Here is a 19,530-nt window from a genome sequence, read left to right as displayed (position 1 = left end):
ATAATGTTGGTATCTCCATTTTAGAGATTCGCTCAAATCCGTGAAACTAATCATTGTTGACACCAGCATTCAAACTCAGACTCCAGATCCTCTGCTATGAGTCACTGTTCTAAACTATGTGCCTTATTAAAGAAAAAAGAAAAGAAAAACAAACCTGCTAACTCTTGGAGCTGTCCAACAGCTATTTTGGCTGCCTTATCCAATAAAGCTGGAAACTTAAACTATGAAAGTGTCATAGAAAACTTGAATGGTCATTGTAAGGGGAATGTGTTTTAAAGGAATTACCAAACTTGGGAGTCGTTATACTGAAGAGCCTTAATGTCTCTTCCCAGTGTTTGTATTCTTTGACCTTCTCTTGAGAAAGGTAATTTTAGAACCATAAGTAACCAAAGAGGAAGTTACTCCCAACCAGACATAACAAACGTGTTTTATACAGAAATTATCTCCAAATGTAACTATTTTTCATCTGCTTAGTCATTGTTTCCCCTCAACGTTCTGCATGGGAAAGATGATAGCAAAATTCCACAGTATTCACGCATTGTTTTTATAGAAAACTATTGGTATTTAAAGATACAAAACATTGTAAAACGCTAAGTTCCTCCCAAAAAAAAAAAAAAAAAAAAAAACACACACACAAAAAATGGTACAAGATGGGTTTGCGGTTTGGGTTTTATTGTTTTCAAATCTTTCAGTCAAGTAAGACTCTCATAATTAACTGAGTTTCAACTGTTGTTTTATAATTACATGGTAATGAATTGCCATTTACTTCATAATCTCTTACAGGCATGATCCATCCCTTTTGAAATAGTGTCGATGAGAAATGGTAATGACATCTGGGAACTACTTCACTTTCCTTGTTCTAATCCATTTCTATCATGTGAATGTGAATTTGTGTTGGATTTTCTTTTCAAGTTTTTCTAACGCAGTATTTTATGATACAGTGGGTTTATTATTGTTTTTTATTCCCTTTAAATAGAACCACCTCACATTAATGGATCTGAAGAACATGAAGAGATCTCAGTAATTGTTAATAACCCTCTTGAACTTGCCTGCATTGCTTCTGGAATCCCAGCCCCTAAAATGACCTGGATGAAAGATGGCCGGCCCCTTCCACAGACGGATCAAGTGCAAGCTCTAGGAGGAGGAGAGGTTCTTCGAATTTCTACTGCTCAGGTAAGTGTCAGAGCTCATACAATTATCTTAGGTTAGGTCAAACATCTCACTTGCTAATACATGAAAATTGTGGCAGAAATTGTGTCTTTGAACCCTTATATATCACAGATCTCTGTAACTTGAGCAAGGATAGATTAGTCCTATGATATGCGTGATTGGGCAACTTGCCTAAAGGAAGACAAAGCAGTATCATATTAAACTCTGAAGAATGCAAGATACCTTTCTTTCCATTAACTTTTGCAAGTTTTCACAGTGCTATAACTGCTAGTATATTTCCTGAAGTTCTTAATTTGTGCTTTTTAGTCCTTTATGGAACTGGCAAAAAGCAATCTGACATGCATATGTATAAGGCTTCAAGGAGCACTTTTGATCTCCAAAATGAACTAGCAGACATGGAGGTCTGGAGAGACACAGTTTTTCAAATAACTATCAGTTCAATAAAATTGGTTCTTTTAGTTTAGGTTTAAGGAAATTGATCTGAAATGTGAATATATTAAAAGAGAAATATGTCTGGGATGTCTTATTGTAACAATCTTCTATTCTACTAGTAAAGGCATACCTGATGTTACAGTTATTTTCCATCTGAGCCCTAATGCCATCATTTGTAAACTGGGGATAAAAATAATCATCAGACCTCATTGATACACTGAGGGATTTAAAGAAATAATCCATCATGATGTGCTTAGACTGGTGCCACAGGCATGTAGTAAATGCTTTAAAAAAACAAAAAAAGACTTAGATAGGATTTTTCCTGCTGTTGCTGTTGTTGTTACCATAATCATCATTTCTCTGAATGTAGAATAACCAATTATTTGATCATATTTTGTTTGCATTTTTTTTTTTTTTTGAGACGGAGTTTCACTCATGTTACCCAGGCTGGAGTGCAATGGCGCGATCTCGGCTCACCGCCACCTCCGCCTTCTGGGTTCAGGCAATTCTCCTGCCTCAGCCTCCTGAGTAGCTGGGATTACAGGCACGCACCACCATGCCCAGCTAACTTTTTGTATTTTTAGTAGAGACGGGGTTTCACCATGTTGACCAGGATGGTCTCGATCTCTTGACCTCGTGATCCACCCACCTTGGCCTCCCAAAGTGCTGGGATTACAGGCTTGAGCCACCGCGCCCGGCCTGTTTGCATTTTTTTACTGAGAATGGAAGAAAGGGAACTGGAAGAAGAGAGCTAAGGGTTATAGACTATCTACTATGTCCTGTTGTGTTCATCTCTGGGCTATCTACCCCACCCATTCCCCTCATGACATCTCTGTGAGGCAGTTTGTCTATGCCACAAATCCAGAAGCAGGTGCAGAGAGATTAAGAACTTATCTGCCAAGTACTCACTGGTGCTCAGTGATGGACCTACGCCTCAAACCTTAGTCTGATTCAGAAGCCTAGCTAGTGCATCTCAGCACAGTGCATTACTAGTGTCTTGTAGCACATACTTTCCATTCTCCTCTTTTCTCTCCATTTCAAACATTGCGGTAACCTCGAGTCAGGTTAAACTAAAACCACGTACTGAATCAAAACTCTTGAATGATATAATTTCAACAAACAAAAAGTAGGCAAAAGAATTCTGTGCCATTAGGAACAGCATGGAGACGGGAAAGTATGTAGAATAGAATCATGAATATAAATAAATAATGACAAATAAAGCTTGAAAGGGAAGTTAAGGCCATTACTGTAGGTCTTAAAGGCAAGAACAAAAGGTTGGGTTATAAGAAAACAAGATGAAGGTCTCATAGAGTGTTAAATGATGGCCAGATTTCCCATGTGTTCTAGCTAGTGTGGAGAATCCATAAGACCTAAGATATATGACATTTCTCAGCCTTCAAGAAGTTTCTAGATGTCTACGGGAAAAAATGACTGATACATGAGATACAATTAGATATGAGTCAACAATAGAACCATTAAAAACTATCTGGAAGTGGAAAATTAAATATGATGAAGTCCCCAAACTGATTTTGATTACTCTGCTCCTATGTTTTCGTAGCATTTTGTATATACTTCTGTAGTTTCACTTACTGCATTATATTTTATTTATCTCAACTTTGTTTTTTCGTGTATTTATCTGCAACATCTACTTACGCCTGGCATGTAATGGATGTGGATGATTTGCAAATTGCAAATTGTGTGGTATAGACAAGAGTTTCCTAAAACATCTTTCATCAAACACTAGTTCTGTAATTTATCTCAAGAAGGGAGGGGCCCACTCTATGACTAAATAGATTTGGAAAACTGTACATACTGTACCCTCCTTTCCTTTGTGAGCCATAATGCATGTCCAGCTCTGCAAAATCTTCCTCTAAAGATAAATGCTTCACTATAATTTTTCTAGCCTTTTATTAGTAAAAAAGGACATTGGAAACTAACTGCAGGTGATGTCTGTGGGTAGCCAGAAGGGCAGAAGTTGTCAGGAAATATTTTGTGGAAGAGAGAACATGTAAGAGTGGACGTGAATGATGGTTCAGGTTTGGCTAAGTCAAGACAAGTGGGGGGGTGATATCAATTGCGAATGAACTGAGTTGGTAGAGAAGAGTTAGTTTTAGAGGTTTAAAAGATAGGAGAAATTCAGAAATTATTCTTAGTAAATGGCACATTATTTTAAAATTCTTAATTAAACAACTATGTAAGAGTTGTTCTTCTAAAATCATATTTAAGTATTTTTCCAAACATTCTAGTCTCAATGATTTTTAAAGGAGTTTTTGCAGCCTACCAAAAAGTGTTTCCAAAACCTCTAAAGTCAGTTTGAATGTAAGAATTTTTAAAATGCCAATATTCTGGGAATGTTCAAGTAGTAAAATAAATGAGAACAGGATTTTTCTACTTTTCCAAAATGCATTTTTCCCAGTAGTAAGAGCATCTGTTTTCCAGAGTTTCCTCTACAAGTACATGATTATAGGTTTTGTCTATACAATGTCAAACATGAATGAACACTAACTTTCCATGGAAGCCATGCTTGGGAATTTTTAAAGAAATGATTTTGGTTTTAGTTAGATAATAATAGATTCTGCTATCAGTATGACCCTATTTCTAACACATTGTATAACTCTCATTTCACCATGTATATCAAAGGTAGAGTCAAGATGAGGTATTAATGTGTTTGATTTTAATAACCAGATATTTATCTGTTTACTTATTTAATAAACATTTAATTTTCTTGAGGAAGACTTCATTGTAACTTCTCAGTCTGCAATTTAAACCCATGAATATTTGCTTTTCAATGAACATTGAGGAGATATAGTCTATCCCGTATGGTGCCAGATATCATTAAATATACTTAATGTACAAACATTCCTATATCAAATGCCAAACTCTTGTGAAAACATATGTTTGCATATAACGTAGATACCAAGCAATGCTTTCTATCAGAGTGCTAATCATAGTGTTAAACAGTTTGCTTTAATTATCTTGCTTTTGGTGTGGGGATATTTACATGCATTCTAGTGGATATTTAATAACCAAAACTAACATGTTAACATTATGTAATTTACTTATTTGGGTTTTGTAGGTGGAGGATACAGGAAGATATACGTGTCTAGCATCCAGTCCTGCCGGAGATGATGATAAGGAATATCTAGTGAGAGTACATGGTAAATGTGGCAAAACATCTCACTTTCTATCATACATGCACCTAATTAGAAGAACCTGCAACAACACCACAGCACATCACAAGATGTTTATAAATTGGGGAATATATATTTTGCAAATCTGATTCTTATATCTGACTAATCAAGTTCTGTTGGGGGGCAGTTCATGGATGTTTTGTTACTTGATTAGTTTCTGCATTAATAACTTGTATTCATTGGTTTAAAATAATAGAATATGAGGAAGAAAATTTAAAAATCCAGAATTTTATCACACAAAGACTTTTTTGCACATAGATGTTTTGTCACAAAAATATGTTTATACAAAATGTATGTTTATATAGTGTGCCTATAGAATTTAACTTGCTTTTATCTCAGTGGTTTGGTGAACATTTTCATGTCAAGAAATATATTTTTATAACATCATGTTTAGTGATTCTATTGTATCCCGTTTTACTCCATATTTTTGGATGTTTAGGTTATTTCTGTATTTTTACCAATATAAACAACACTGCTATAGATAACTTTGCATTCATATGTTAACCCATTCCCTTTGAGAAATTTCTGTAAATGCACTTGCTTGGTTACACACACACACACACACACACACACACACACACACACTTCTAAGGATTTTGAAACTTACTGTCAAATTACTTCTTAGAAGAGTTGGGCGAGTTAGACTCTGTCCAATACGGTTTTAACATTGAAATAGGAATTATTCTTCATGGGTAGGAATTTTTGAAAACTATCAGAAGATCTTTGGTTCATTCTCATAGCCTACATGACTAAGGAATGCAAACTGTCTGGGATTTAAGTGCCAGCTTCATCTCCGCAAACAAATTAAACCTGTCATCAATTGACATGTAAATTCTGTAAAAAGTCACATGAAAAATGCATTCTGTATATTATTATGGGCACTCCCTGATGTAGTAATTTTTAAATCTTATGTTCAGAGAAAATTATTACCAAGTGTATAACCTGGACAAGGGGGTCCCTTCTTTGTGCCTCCATTTCTTTGCTGTCAAGTGGTGAAAATAATGCAATTATATTACTTCTATCATTCGTGTAGTTGTTGGAAGGATTTCATTACTTAATGAATATGAAAGTGCTAAATAAGGTAAAAAAAAAAAACTTCCCACTGTTTGTAATTATCTAGGCTACAAATGAGTAATGTTTTCAATGTTTTCAGTTTATACCTGTTATTATTTCATGTAACAGAACCAACATTTTTTTGATACCTATGATCACACAGATCATGCTACATCTCATTTTTTTGAAAGCTTTTGTTGTATTTGTTCTCATACCCAGTACCTCCTAATATTGCTGGAACTGATGAGCCCCAGGATATCACTGTGTTACGGAACAGACAAGTGACACTGGAATGCAAATCAGATGCAGTGCCCCCACCTGTAATTACTTGGCTGAAAAATGGAGAACGGTTACAGGTAAATCTTTTGATAAGCTCCACAAATTCCTTTTTGATATTAAAAAAAATAATAATCAGCTCTAGGGCCTTTGCTAGGTACCCAAAACCGAATAACATCAGGTTACTAATTATTCAACATCACAGCAGTGTGTACAGGGTTTTAAAATTAGCTTTATTATTTGCTTTATTATTTGCCTTTGCAAGGGTAGTTAAAAGTTGGCTATAAGTCAGAGAAAGGTATTCAGATTTGTGACACTCTGTAAATTTGCCCAAGTTTATATTTCCTGAAGTCCATGGATTAAAGTCTGATTTGAAATATTCAGCTCTTTCTTAAGAGAGAAGAAACCATCAAAGTCTCAACTGCCGCATGCTTCTTTTACTGAATTTTCCTGGTCTAAGCTTGGACCTCACAAGTGACCCCAAAGATACCAGGCGTCTGAGACTGGGATCCATGAAGAGCCAGTAACTGGCTATCTAAAGTTTGCCATGCTCACATGATACCTACCTGCTGTCATAGAGTGTCTAAGGCCAGGATCCTTAGTAGCCTTTTAGACACCACTGAAAGCTTTGACTCTGAATGTTTTGATTGTGTTTATTCTAGTGATTAACTATTCCTTTTTTTTTTCTTTGTTCTTCCTCATCGTCTTATCATAACCTACACTTTGTTTCTAGTAAATTACAAAAGGAGATTATGTCCCCTAACACCTAAGACATAAAGACTTCCACCACCACCAAACCACACAAACACCAAACATGGAGAGGCTGGGTTCTGAGAGTTACTAACATGCTAAATCATCATGCATATCACTTAACCCTCCTGTACTTCCATTTCGCTATTTATTGTATGCAGACTATAATGCAAGGTGCTCTGATTGCTACTGAAAATAGTATTCACCCTCAAGGAGCTCACACACTATCTGAGAAGACAGGTTAGTCAAAGATTATAGAATGGATACTAATTGTATATTACAAGGATGTGTAGAAACAGAGATGAGAAGCAAATAACCCAGACTAAAGGGTAAGGAACAGCCCATGGAAGCCTCTTAGAAAAGATGAGCTCAGTTTTAAAGGATCAGTATATACTGGGTAAGGCAGGAGAAGAAAGTGATTCCAATCACAGGTAATGGCAGGTACAAAGCTATTACAGGAAAAGGAGGGCTGCTGTTCTGAAAACTGGTAGTAGCGTGGCATCCCTGAAATACATCTTGATTAAAATCTTTGATGGTTCCCCATTGATTTCAGGAGTCTGGTTAAACCACACAACTTAGCTCACAAGCCCTTTCATGCTCTGACTTTGCCTCCATAGTCTGATCTCTCATGTATCCATTTCACTCCAGACCATTAGGAGTAAAGGTAAAAGCTGAGTGAATATTGATGGAGAAGTCTAGGTTGATCCCAGGTTGACCAAGTGATGTCAGTCCTAGGAAAGGGTAAGTTCACTCATGATGAAAAATGAAAAAAAAGATGACTTCAGATTTAGACATTTTGAGTTTGAATTACCTATATTTTCCAAGAGGACACTGTAGAAATCATTTTAAAATATTGGGGTGTTGTACAACGAGAACATGTGGACTCAGGGAGAGGAGCATCACACAGTGGGGGCAGTTGAAGGGGGTAGGGAGAAACAGCAGAGGGTGGGGAGGGCAGGGAGGGATAACATGGGGAGAAATGCCAGATATAATATGCACCTAAAGTAAATAAATTAATTTTAAAAAATTAAAATATATATATATATATATATTGGCCTGTATTTCGTCAAAAAAGGCTTTGATGTGGTGGTCCATATTTACTTAGAAAAAGCAGTCTTCGATGTAATCATCATGGTATACTCTCTTGCTGAAGTCATAAGTTTGTAGAAGGTTGACTAGAAAGCAGAGTATGAAAGTCTCAGTTAAGTGAAAATAAAGCTTTAGGTAATAGTAATAGTTAAAAGGTGAACATATGAAAAAAGAAGATGAATGAGACTGAGCGAGAAGACTCAGAAATAGGATTAAAAGTAGGAGACACCAGTGTACTGAAAGCCAAGGAAAAGAGTGGGGGTGATTAATAAAGGCCACAAAAGGTACAAAGTTGTGTCCATTGGCTTTGGCAGTACATAGAGGTAATTAAAGATCTCAGCAATGGTTCTTCAAAGAGTGATCAAAGTACAAGACAGGTTACAGTTCTTTGGGGATTTAATGGAAGAAGAGGAAGTAGAAACAAGCATGAACTGGTCTTTACAGATTTCTGTATATGTATTTACTGAAAGAAAGAGATTGAAGACATAGGAGAGAGGAAGAGCCGTTTCTGGACAAGTTATGCTGGATAGGGGAGGAATGAAACCCAGGACGCAGTTGAATGAATTAGCCTTGTCCAGAAGGGCTGCCCATTTTCTGCAGAGATGGGGAAATAGAAAAGAAGGTTGCATTCGTATCCAAGGTGGGAGGAGGGGAGAACTGCAGGTATGGGGCTTTAATTTTCTCAGTGGAACAGGAAGCGAGATTGTCAGTTAATGATGAGGCTTATCTGAGGCGACAAGTCAAATCTGGAAGAATTACAGGTGGTCTAGGGAAGGAAAACCAGAGAAAATTGTAATGAAACTTAATACGTTTGCAGAAAATACTGCTATTCATGGAAGAAAAACATTATGAGAATTACTAAGCCAGGTGTGGTGTTTCACTCTGTAATCCCAGCAGTTTTGGAGGCCAAGGCAGGAGGATTGCTTGAAGCCAGGGGTTCAAGATCAGCCTGGGCAACACAGCAAGACACCACCTGTATAAAAAAAAATTAAAATTATCTGGGCATGGTGGTGCACATCAGTAGTTGTAGCTACTCAGGAGACTGATGTAGGAGGATCACTTGAGCCCAGGATTTTGAGGTTATAGTGAACTAAAATAGTACCACTACTGCGGCATGGGTGACAGAATAAGATGCTGACTCTTAAGAAAAAGGAAGTCACTCTGAAAGTTTTTATTAGCCTAAATGGGCTATAACCTAAATGAGTATAGCCTGCTATACCCATATAAAAGTTAAAAATTAAAATATATTTTATAGAACTTACTATACATATTTAAGAAATCACTTATTCTCATCAAAGGTAACATAATTTTATCTCTCATAGCCCCAGTAGAAATAAAAGGCCTAGAGAAAAATGTGTAAATTTTTAAAATAAATGGACATGAACTGCATATTTTACTTTGAACAATTTTTTATTAGAAAGATTTATCTATCTAGGGTCAGGCCCATATGGTAGACAAATCTTATTTGGGATGTTCCTGAAATACTTTCATCTTAGGTACAATGAGAGAATATCCGTCTTTGATGCTGTCTGTAATTTTTTAATAATTATGAATATCATATATCCTTAAGTTACTTGTTTATATATGTCTCTCTCCAATTAGACTTAATAGCAGAGATTATGTTTCATTGTGCTATATTTTCATAATTTTTGGTCCATGCCTAGATACAAAATAAATTCTTAAGAAATATTTGTAGTAGTTTATTTACTTATATTTTAAAATGTTAGAGCACAACGTTTTCCTCTAAGTTAACCAAAGTTAATTAGGAAGCTTTCAGTTGTAAGTGACAGAATTCAAACTCAAATCAACTTATATGAAAAGTAAAAACCAAAAGGACATTTATTGGCTACAATAATTGGTGAATTTCCAGAGGCTCTAACTATACATGAGGGATCTCTCCTTTCTCTGAAATCTTAACCCTACTTGCTTTGCCTTAGATTCGGGGCAGGTTGTTTCCGCATGATAAAATTGTCACTAGGCTTAGGTCATCCTCGCAATCTGTGATTCTAGAAAAAAGGGCACACCTTTTCCCCGACACTCCCGGCAGAGTCTAGAGGAGGTCTCTGGTAAGTCTGACTTGTTCATCTGCCCATTCTTGAATGGATCATATTGTCAAAGGAACTGGGGATACTGCTTCTTCCTTTGACTTAACGTCACTCATTAAAACAGTTTCCAGAGATTTTTGATACTACAAAAATGGTGGAGGAGCAGACAAGCATGCTGACAGACAGCAGCTTCACAGTTTACTGTTATTACTTTTGACGCTGTGTAATAATATATATTCTCTTCTCCTGACATTTTAATGGTAAATTTATTTTCTTGCTGAATCCAGGCAACACCTCGAGTGCGAATCCTATCTGGAGGGAGATACTTGCAAATTAACAACGCAGATCTAGGTGATACAGCCAATTATACGTGTGTTGCCAGCAACATTGCAGGAAAGACTACAAGAGAATTTATTCTCACTGTAAATGGTAAGAAAAGGTATTCATTGTTTCATTTAGAAATCTAACCAAGGGCATTCAAAGAGATGATAGCTTTTTCATATGAGCATACTAAATGAAGCCGTGTGCTATCTTACTGCTTTTGAAAAAGGCAGCATGTAGTATTTGTATTAGATCTATATTGCAAATTAACTCAATTTCCAAAAAACATAACTCGAGATATTTTACTTAGAGAATATGTCCAGCTGTTATTAGCAGATCCTGATGTTTTGTGTCATTCAGAATCAGAACCATTGAGGAAGTCAGTACACGAAATCACTGGACAACAAATGGCCCATCATTTAGTTCACCTTAATTGATGGTGGCTAAGAGTACATATGTGCCAGACAGAGACTGTCATAGGACTGTAATTCTATTAAATATGACATCTAAGTGCCAACATTTGGGAAGACAATATAGACTTTCCCCAAAACAGTCTACTGGATATTTAATATATAAAATTTTACAGAATATTGGGTGACCCACACAACTAATATCTCTAATACTAAAATTAAAATTCAGGCTGTCTATTCCCATGTGAACTTAATGATCAATAAAATGCAGCTCTGAAAATTGCATGATTAGTCACAGATGTGTTTTTTGTTAAAACAGCCCACTTTCTGTTCTTCATTTAAAGTGAAGCTGTTCCAGGGTTAACATTCTCTGACCATTATTTGGCCAAAGAGAAATAAGAAATATCATCTTTAATTTGCATCAGACTAGAGCTGACTTTTATTCAAGCCTCTCGTACAGCAAGCCAGATATCATACATCATATTCAGCATTTAAAATTCCCCCCATCTACCCTTTATTTTTAAACACAAAGTATCTTGAGTAAGACTTCAGGAATTAAACCTCAATTCTATTTATACTAACCTAGATTCGTGTAGACAAAGCTATACATTTGACTCGAAGCTCACCTCATGTTACATCTTCAGGGTCTTCATGCAGCCTGTTTTATTTAGCATAACTGAATTTTTTCATGTGCATCTCTTGTTCAGTTCCTCCAAACATAAACGGTGGCCCCCAGAGTCTTGTAATTCTTTTAAATAAGTCAACTGTATTGGAATGCACTGCTGAAGGTGTGCCAACTCCAAGGATAACATGGAGAAAGGATGGAGCTGTTCTAGCTGGGAATCACGCAAGGTAACAATTCTGGAAAATAAAAAAAATACTGTAAGACCTGAAATACAAATTCTTAATTTTTTTTCCTAGTGCACTATTTTGGTCTCATTATGCTTAGAGTGAATCATTTCATCTTAGTATTTTATTTATTATTTTTCTGAGATGGAGTCTTGCTCTGTTGCCCAGGCTGGAGTGCAGTGGCATGATCTTGGCTTCAAGTGATTCTCCTGACTCAGCCTCCCAAGTAGCTGGGATTATAGGTATGTGCCACCATGCCCAGTTAATTTTTTTTATTTTTACTAGAGATGGGGTTTCACCATGTTGGCCAGGCTGGTCTCGAACATCTGACCTCAGGTGATCCACCTGCCTCAGCCTACCAAAGTGCTGGGATTACAGGCATGAGCCACCACTCCAGGCCAAAATTTAGTATTTTAAAAGCATAATTCCTAAGGCTTATGTGTATGTAATGATTATAATCCACTCAAGATCACAAGCCCATCTATGCACCTTTGCATCATGTCCTTTTCTTCCATCAATGGTATTGTAAACCTGTGTCATCTGAAACAGGAAAAAAACTGAATGGATTTCACCGAGTGTTTAACACTTCCCTCAGACAAAGTATGAATAATCCAAAAAGGCTGATTCAGAAGACTTCACTTGTGATTTCTCTTGCAGATATTCCATCTTGGAAAATGGATTCCTTCATATTCAGTCAGCACATGTCACTGACACTGGACGGTATTTGTGTATGGCCACCAATGCTGCTGGGACAGATCGCAGGCGAATAGATTTACAGGTCCATGGTAAATATACTTTTATAGACAACATCCAGTCTCTGTGTCAAATGCTCTTTGATAGTCTAACTAGTGAGGTCATAAAGACCTTGACACTGAAGGCTAGTTAAGCAATTTACATTATATTATAAAGAGTCAACCCCCAAGTTTTCTCCTTAGTATAGATAATATTATCACAGCACTGTTAAAATTCACATAACCTTGTTGTGCTCATAACTAGGAGGCAAGTTAATCACTCATTTCAGTTCAGTAGATATATTTTGAATGGCATACTATTTGCTGACTGTGTTTCCTTATTTGGTGACGTTGTCTTAGTTCCTCCATCTATTGCTCCGGGTCCTACCAACATGACTGTAACAGTAAATGTTCAAACTACTCTGGCTTGTGAGGCTACTGGGATACCAAAACCATTAATCAATTGGAGAAAAAATGGGCATCTTCTTAATGTGGATCAAAATCAGAATTCATACAGGTAAGGATAATTTAATCAAAAACCCCCCCCAACTATTTGGAAACAGTTTGTAATGAATCAGCATTTTAGTTCTATCAGTGGGGTCAGCTAATATATAGACTATAACAAATTAGCTAGTAGAGAGTGGGTATTTTTTCCTTAATATGGACTTCGTTTTTCAGCCTAAAATATTTTTCTGAATTATAGGTCAAGTTTGCATACACATACCCTGTGGATGACTGTCAGTGATTAGATTTATATCCTGCCTTAGGTGTTCAATGCCTTTTAGACTTTTATAAAGGCAAAGAATTAAAACATCATTTTATATAAAAGAAAAACTATTCTGTAAAAGTAGATACAAGCGTTAGTTGTAGACTAAAAGTCAAATTTTGTACCTTAAAATACAATTTAGATATTGGCAGAATGTGTAGGGAGGAAAAACAGCATTTTCTCCATTTTTTCTTTTGCCTTTTTCCAAGCTTTACTACCATAGTTCATAATACGGCAATATCTATTTTTCAAAGGCTGAACTTTAAATCACTAAGAATTTCTGATGTTATAGGTGAGAATCATTTTTTGTATCTTACCTGAGCTGTTAGATCATTACTCTGTCAAACATTGGCTGTAGTGCTAAAAGCAAAAGCTGTCTTATGTCCACTTTGACAAAAATCAATTCCCATACCCCAGGAAATATGAAACTAGGAGTGCTTCAGTTGAAATTCTATCCTTTCTCTCTCTTTCTCACCCTTTTAATCTTTTGGCATTGGGAGGTTCAGTGACTTGAAAGTATATACGATACGGAAAATGTGCCATGCTTTTGAATAAAAAGTATGTCAAATATGTTTTTATTAGTGTTTTTATTAAATCATTTCTATTCTGTCATTCACAGTGTGAAGTAAAATAGATAATTCTTAGACCTATTTTAAATCATACTAAACTTCCTAAAATTTGAAGTATTCTAAATTTTAGTTTCATATATATATATATATATATATACACACACACACACACACACACACACACACACACTTGTTCAAAACTATATATATATGTATATAGAAATAGATATTACCATATTATCTAAAAGGTAGCCACACATTTAAGGAGACATGCGAAGTAGGGAAAAGGATGAGACACACAGACCCACTCATTAGCCATCTGCCAATGGAAATAAACAAATATCAACCTGCTAGGTTATTGTGAAATTTAGAGATAATTTATCCAAAGCATTTAAGATGGTGCCAGGAGTGTATCTGATGCTCAGTAAACAGTAAACAGTGGCTGTTTTCAGTGTTGTTGTACTGTATTTCTCCTAAAAGAGCAAGGTCGATCATGGTATGAGCATTCAGAGAATATAAGATTCCCTCTTGAGACAATCCTTCCAACAAATACTTCCTGTAAATTTTATATCAAGTTTGAGGCTCTAGAAAGCTACTGCATAAAACATAAACATATAATCTCTAATGCATAAAATTTTCTTCAGGTACATGATGTTAATTTTAACATGAGGGAGAAGTACTGTTTTCATCAATTTTCAACATGGTATCATCTTGAACTAGCTGGAAAAGTGTATGAAAACCTACATATAGTATCTCATGCATTGAAATCTGTCTTCTAGGCTCCTTTCTTCAGGTTCACTAGTGATTATTTCCCCTTCTGTGGATGACACTGCAACCTATGAGTGTACTGTGACAAATGGTGCTGGAGATGATAAAAGAACTGTGGATCTCACTGTCCAAGGTAGAACTGGCTGGGAACACGGATTGAAAGATGATAATACTACACTTCATCATTCCGCTACTTTACAAGAGGGATCCCTTTTCTTTCCTTTTTTTAAAAAATTTTATTTTAACTTCAAGGGTACATGTGCAGGTTTGTTATATGGGTAAATTTGTGTCATGGGCGGTTGTTGTACAGATTATGTCATCACCCAGGTGTTAACCAAGAAATAAAAGGGAGGTATCCCTTTTCTACTTACTAACTTTCACTTTCAGAGCACAAAGAGGATTATGGTAATTCTTTGGAAATCTTTAAAAGTTGGAAATGTGTAGTTTTTTTTTTTTTCTTTTTGTTATTGTTGTTTTAGTTCCACCTTCCATAGCTGATGAGCCTACGGACTTCCTAGTAACCAAACATGCCCCAGCAGTAATTACCTGCACTGCTTCGGGAGTTCCATTTCCCTCAATTCACTGGACCAAAAATGGTATAAGACTGCTTCCCAGGGGAGATGGCTATAGAATTCTGTCCTCAGGTAAGACCAAGCTCAGTGATTTCACTTCTATTGATTGTATTAGTTATTGATGCACATCCTCACCTGGCCTTTGTTACACCAGAATAAAAGAATAAAACATGCATGCATTCTTGGACTTAAAAATCTGGAAAAAATGCAAATAACATAGGAAGGGGATCTAGGGAATGGAAGAGAAAGAAGTCTGGAAACAAAATAACAATATCTAAGACTGATCTGAATATAATAAACAGGATCACCAGTATTTATGTGTATATTACCAAACCTAAGGGTTAATAAATTCCCTAGTTACCTGTGAGTGAACCACATTTCTTTCATTGGTCAAATAGAATGTCTCTTCATTTATTAAACATTTAGTGCCTAAGACAGGAAATATACTCTACTAAGACTCTGGAACTATGTAACTAAAACAGGGTTCTAGGTTTCAAGCCTTTTAAAATTGAATATGTAAGGCTGAGTGAGTCGTGAGTTCTATGAAGGAAAATTTTTTATAGTGGTAGTAACTATCATTTATACAATTTATAGTATTGAAGAAAAAAATCACCTAAACAAAGTATAGGTGATTCAGATTGGTGTTTCTAAAGCTTATTCTACACTGGGGAAAAACACTAGAGATAAACTAAAGTAGCAACTAATATCCTGGGACTTTATGAGTATGTGCATATTATTCTAAGAGAATTTGTAACAATAGAAGGCAAGTAGTGGAAAATTCGTTCCCAGGATGCAACTTGGCTTTCAAGAAAAATTATTTTGACTATAGATTGGTAGCAATTCAAATCATAAAATATTTTAGAATGAAGTACTAGGCTAAAAAATCAATTTAGAACTTTCTCAAAATATTAATCCCAGCAACTTCATTCCTAGGTATTTACCCAAAATAAATGAAAACATTTGTCTACACAAAGACTTATATGCAGATGTTCATACAGCGTCATTAACAGTAGCCAAAAAGTGGAAACAATTGAAATGTCTATCAGCTGATAAATGGATAAATAAAATGTGGTATATCCATGCAATGGAATTATGTTTGGCAATAAAAAGGAACAAAATACTGACAAATGCTGCAGCACATGAACCTCAAAAACATTATGCTCACAGTGAAAGAAGTCAGGCACAGATGATCACATACTGTATGATTCAACTTATATGAAGTGTTCAGAAAAGGCAAATCTGTGGAATCAGAAAGTAGATTAGTGGTGGGCTAAGTCCAGAATTGGTGGTGGGCTAAGTCCAGAATTGGGAGTGGGCAATGACTGCAAATGAGCACCAGGTTTCTTTTGGGGGTGATGGAAATATTTTAAAATTAGACTGTGGTGATGTTTGCATAACTCTGTAAGTATAGAAAAATCATTGACTTGTGCATTTAAATGAGTGACTTATGATATGTAAATTAGACCTCAATAAAGCTGTTAGTAATAATTTAAAAAGTACCATGCTAGGCACTTCAGGGAATACAAGTATGGATATAAGCAAAGCACCACCATGCTAGTTGCAGAAAACACACAAAAATTAGAGACAAATTTTACTGAACTAAAAAAACTGAGATGCGATTTATATTAAAACTGTTTTGGTTTTTTTTTCCTTTTTAGGAGCAATTGAAATACTTGCCACCCAATTAAAGCATGCTGGAAGATATACTTGTGTCGCTAGGAATACAGCTGGCTCTGCACATCGACACGTGACCCTTCACGTTCATGGTATGGAAGGCTATTTACTCATTCAAAATTTGCTGGGTTTGGGGAGGTTTTAAGTCACATGTATTCTGAAAGGGTATTTATTCTGAAAGAGCTATGAACCAAAGTAATATCTTGAAATTATATACTGAAATTTATAATTTGAGTATATATTTCAGAAAATTTATACTGATATATCTGGTATATATCTACCAGTATATACCAGATATACTGACATATATCTATATAGATATATAGTGATATATATACTGATACATATCTGACATATATACTGATATATATTATATATACTGATATATATCTATATAGATATATAGTGATATATATACTGATACATATCTATATAGATATATAGTGATATATATACTGATACATATCTGACATATATACTGATATATATTATATACAGATATATATCTATATAGATATATATATCTATATACTGATTTATATCTATCATTATATCTGGTATATATAGTGATAAGCCTGGTAGATATTTTTAATACACTAAAAAAGGCACACAAATGACAAACCACTCAAAGTAACTCCAAATAACTTTTCTTCTTGGATTTTTACAACCTATTCCTGATTCTAGTCTTCCAGTGGAGTTCTTCTAATGGAAACTGGCTACTGTAGCAAGACTCAAAGAATGCAGTGTGGCCAGCATTCACTTTTCTCTTGGACAATCAAATCACTGATATTTTAGAATTATGAATTTGGGTAATTTTAAGCCCATCACTATAATAGATGTGGTTTCCATTAACTAGTGCTATTACTTCTTTTGTTGATTGGCTTTTATAGAGCCTCCAGTCATTCAGCCCCAACCAAGTGAACTACACGTCATTCTGAACAATCCTGTTTTATTACCATGTGAAGCAACAGGGACACCCAGTCCTTTCATTACTTGGCAAAAAGAAGGCATCAATGTTATCACTTCAGGTATCTACCACTGTTTCTATCAAGAAAATCATAGCACATCAGTGTTTTACAATTCAAATCAGTATGATTGTTTTTAATGAAAAGGGTTTTTTGTTTTTTTTCACCTGCTTTTGTAACTGTGATGTAGGCAAAAACCATGCAGTTCTTCCTAGTGGCAGCTTACAGATCTCCAGAGCTGTTGGAGAGGATGCTGGCACTTACATATGTGTGGCCCAGAACCCAGCCGGTACAGCCTTGGGTAAAATCAAGTTAAATGTCCAAGGTACCTAAATAATTCATCTCTGTTTTCAATTCAACAATGTTTGTAACCATGTATACTAAATATTTACATCTCTAAAATGATTATGCTGTGTTCCTCCACAGTTTTCAACATTCTTAGTTTGTATTATCCTATTGGTTATATCACTTTATGAAGAAGAAAGTTTAATGTGTTTTGCTTTGTTTGTATAAGGAAACTCAGGCATCTAATCCTATTTTGAATTTCTATGAACCTCCTTTAATACCCCATTTCACTATAGCACATGTATAATATGATTGTTAAAACAATTCTCTCTACAGCACTACCCTGGATACATTACAAAACACTGGATTATAATGTCCCACTTAAAAAAATCAAAATTGCAGTTAAACCAACTTGATGGAAAAAATTATTCTAAAGAGAAAACAAAGTATTTTTGTGTTTTCCATTTAACTGATATTTTCTTGGTATAATTTTTATATCTTGCATGCGCTACTTTTGCAAATAAGAAGTGACCTAGAAAAAGGTTTCAAGCTACTGAATTTGAATCAGCTTAAATTTCTTATAGTGCAGTTTTCCTATGGTAGGTTCATGAATATAGTAAACCTCACTTTCCTGCATATTATAAATCTAACTTGTTTGTATTTTTCAACACTTATTCAACATCAATAACTGGAAATACATTGACCATTACAGACATGATCCTTCTCTTATGGTGTTTATACTCTGATGGAGAAGGAGAAACTTTAAACTGCCAGATAGAGCAATTAATGATCAATTCTGATGTATGTTATATAGAAGAAAAACAAAAGACTGAGATGGAGAAGAATAATGGGGATAGGTGGGGGCCACTTTAGATTAATGGTTAGGGTAGGTTTCTCTGAGGAATTAATATTTAAAGTGACCCCAGAATGATGAGCAAGTGTAAGCCACGGGCAGGTTGGTGGAGTGTCCAAAGGAGAGAGGACAGCATGTGCAGTGACCCCAAGTCAAGAGTGAAAAAAGAAAATATGGCAGTGTGGCTAGACGGTGGTGGACAAGCACAAAGCAAGCAAAACATAAGGGAGATCAGAAAAGGAGGCAGGGCCCATGAATGCATTACGTGGCGTACCCTAGGAAATGTAGATTTTATTCTCTGTGCAAAGAAATTTTTTGAAGGACTTATTTATCCAGGACTCTCATTTCGTTTTAGGAAGACCCTTTTTGCAGCTTTTGGTAATGGCTTAAAGAAAGGGCAGGACTGGAGTTAGAACTGTCACACTTATCTGGGTAGTGTGTTATTTTCCAAGAGTGAAGACAGGAGCATGAATTGCAAAAGTGAATGAGAAAAGTGATGAATTTTTGTTATTTTGGGAGATGTAATTGTTAGGATTTCTGATGAATTTGGTAGGTTAGGAAAAGAGAATTAGTGAAGCTTCCTGAGCTTCAGACTTGAGCTAGTGAGATGGTAGTGCCACGTTGGAATGCAAGGGGAAGAACTGGCTTGGGAAGAAGGAAACTGCAATTTCTGTTTAAATATATTAAACACGGGAAACTGCCGGGCGCGGTGGCTCACACCTGTAATCCCAGCACTTTGGGAGGCCAAAGCAGGTGGATCA

The 19,530-nt window shown here is 35.7% G+C and overlaps 1 protein-coding gene across 7 annotated transcripts in view; it reads left to right on the top strand.

Moving 5' to 3' along the window:
- Positions 1 to 19,530, top strand: part of HMCN1 (hemicentin 1) — a 528,603-nt gene that overhangs the window by 446,576 nt on the left and 62,497 nt on the right. For all 7 annotated transcript variants that reach the window (XM_032291619.1, XM_032291616.1, XM_032291617.1 and 4 more), the window contains 12 exons: positions 977 to 1,173; positions 4,679 to 4,760; positions 6,066 to 6,202; positions 10,294 to 10,435; positions 11,445 to 11,589; positions 12,244 to 12,371; positions 12,678 to 12,834; positions 14,432 to 14,553; positions 14,900 to 15,064; positions 16,651 to 16,758; positions 17,557 to 17,694; positions 17,822 to 17,956. In XM_032291619.1, coding sequence (XP_032147510.1) covers positions 977 to 1,173; positions 4,679 to 4,760; positions 6,066 to 6,202; positions 10,294 to 10,435; positions 11,445 to 11,589; positions 12,244 to 12,371; positions 12,678 to 12,834; positions 14,432 to 14,553; positions 14,900 to 15,064; positions 16,651 to 16,758; positions 17,557 to 17,694; positions 17,822 to 17,956 — 1,656 coding nt within the window. The remainder of the gene's footprint in view (positions 1 to 976; positions 1,174 to 4,678; positions 4,761 to 6,065; positions 6,203 to 10,293; positions 10,436 to 11,444; positions 11,590 to 12,243; positions 12,372 to 12,677; positions 12,835 to 14,431; positions 14,554 to 14,899; positions 15,065 to 16,650; positions 16,759 to 17,556; positions 17,695 to 17,821; positions 17,957 to 19,530) is intronic.

Source organism: Sapajus apella, unplaced genomic scaffold (genome assembly GCF_009761245.1).
Source record: "Sapajus apella isolate SASKATOON/1434 unplaced genomic scaffold, GSC_monkey_1.0 scaffold25, whole genome shotgun sequence".
NCBI lineage: Eukaryota > Metazoa > Chordata > Mammalia > Primates > Cebidae > Sapajus > Sapajus apella.
The sequence above is the reverse complement of the archived record's forward strand: the minus strand, read 5'-3'. Positions and strand labels throughout refer to the sequence as shown.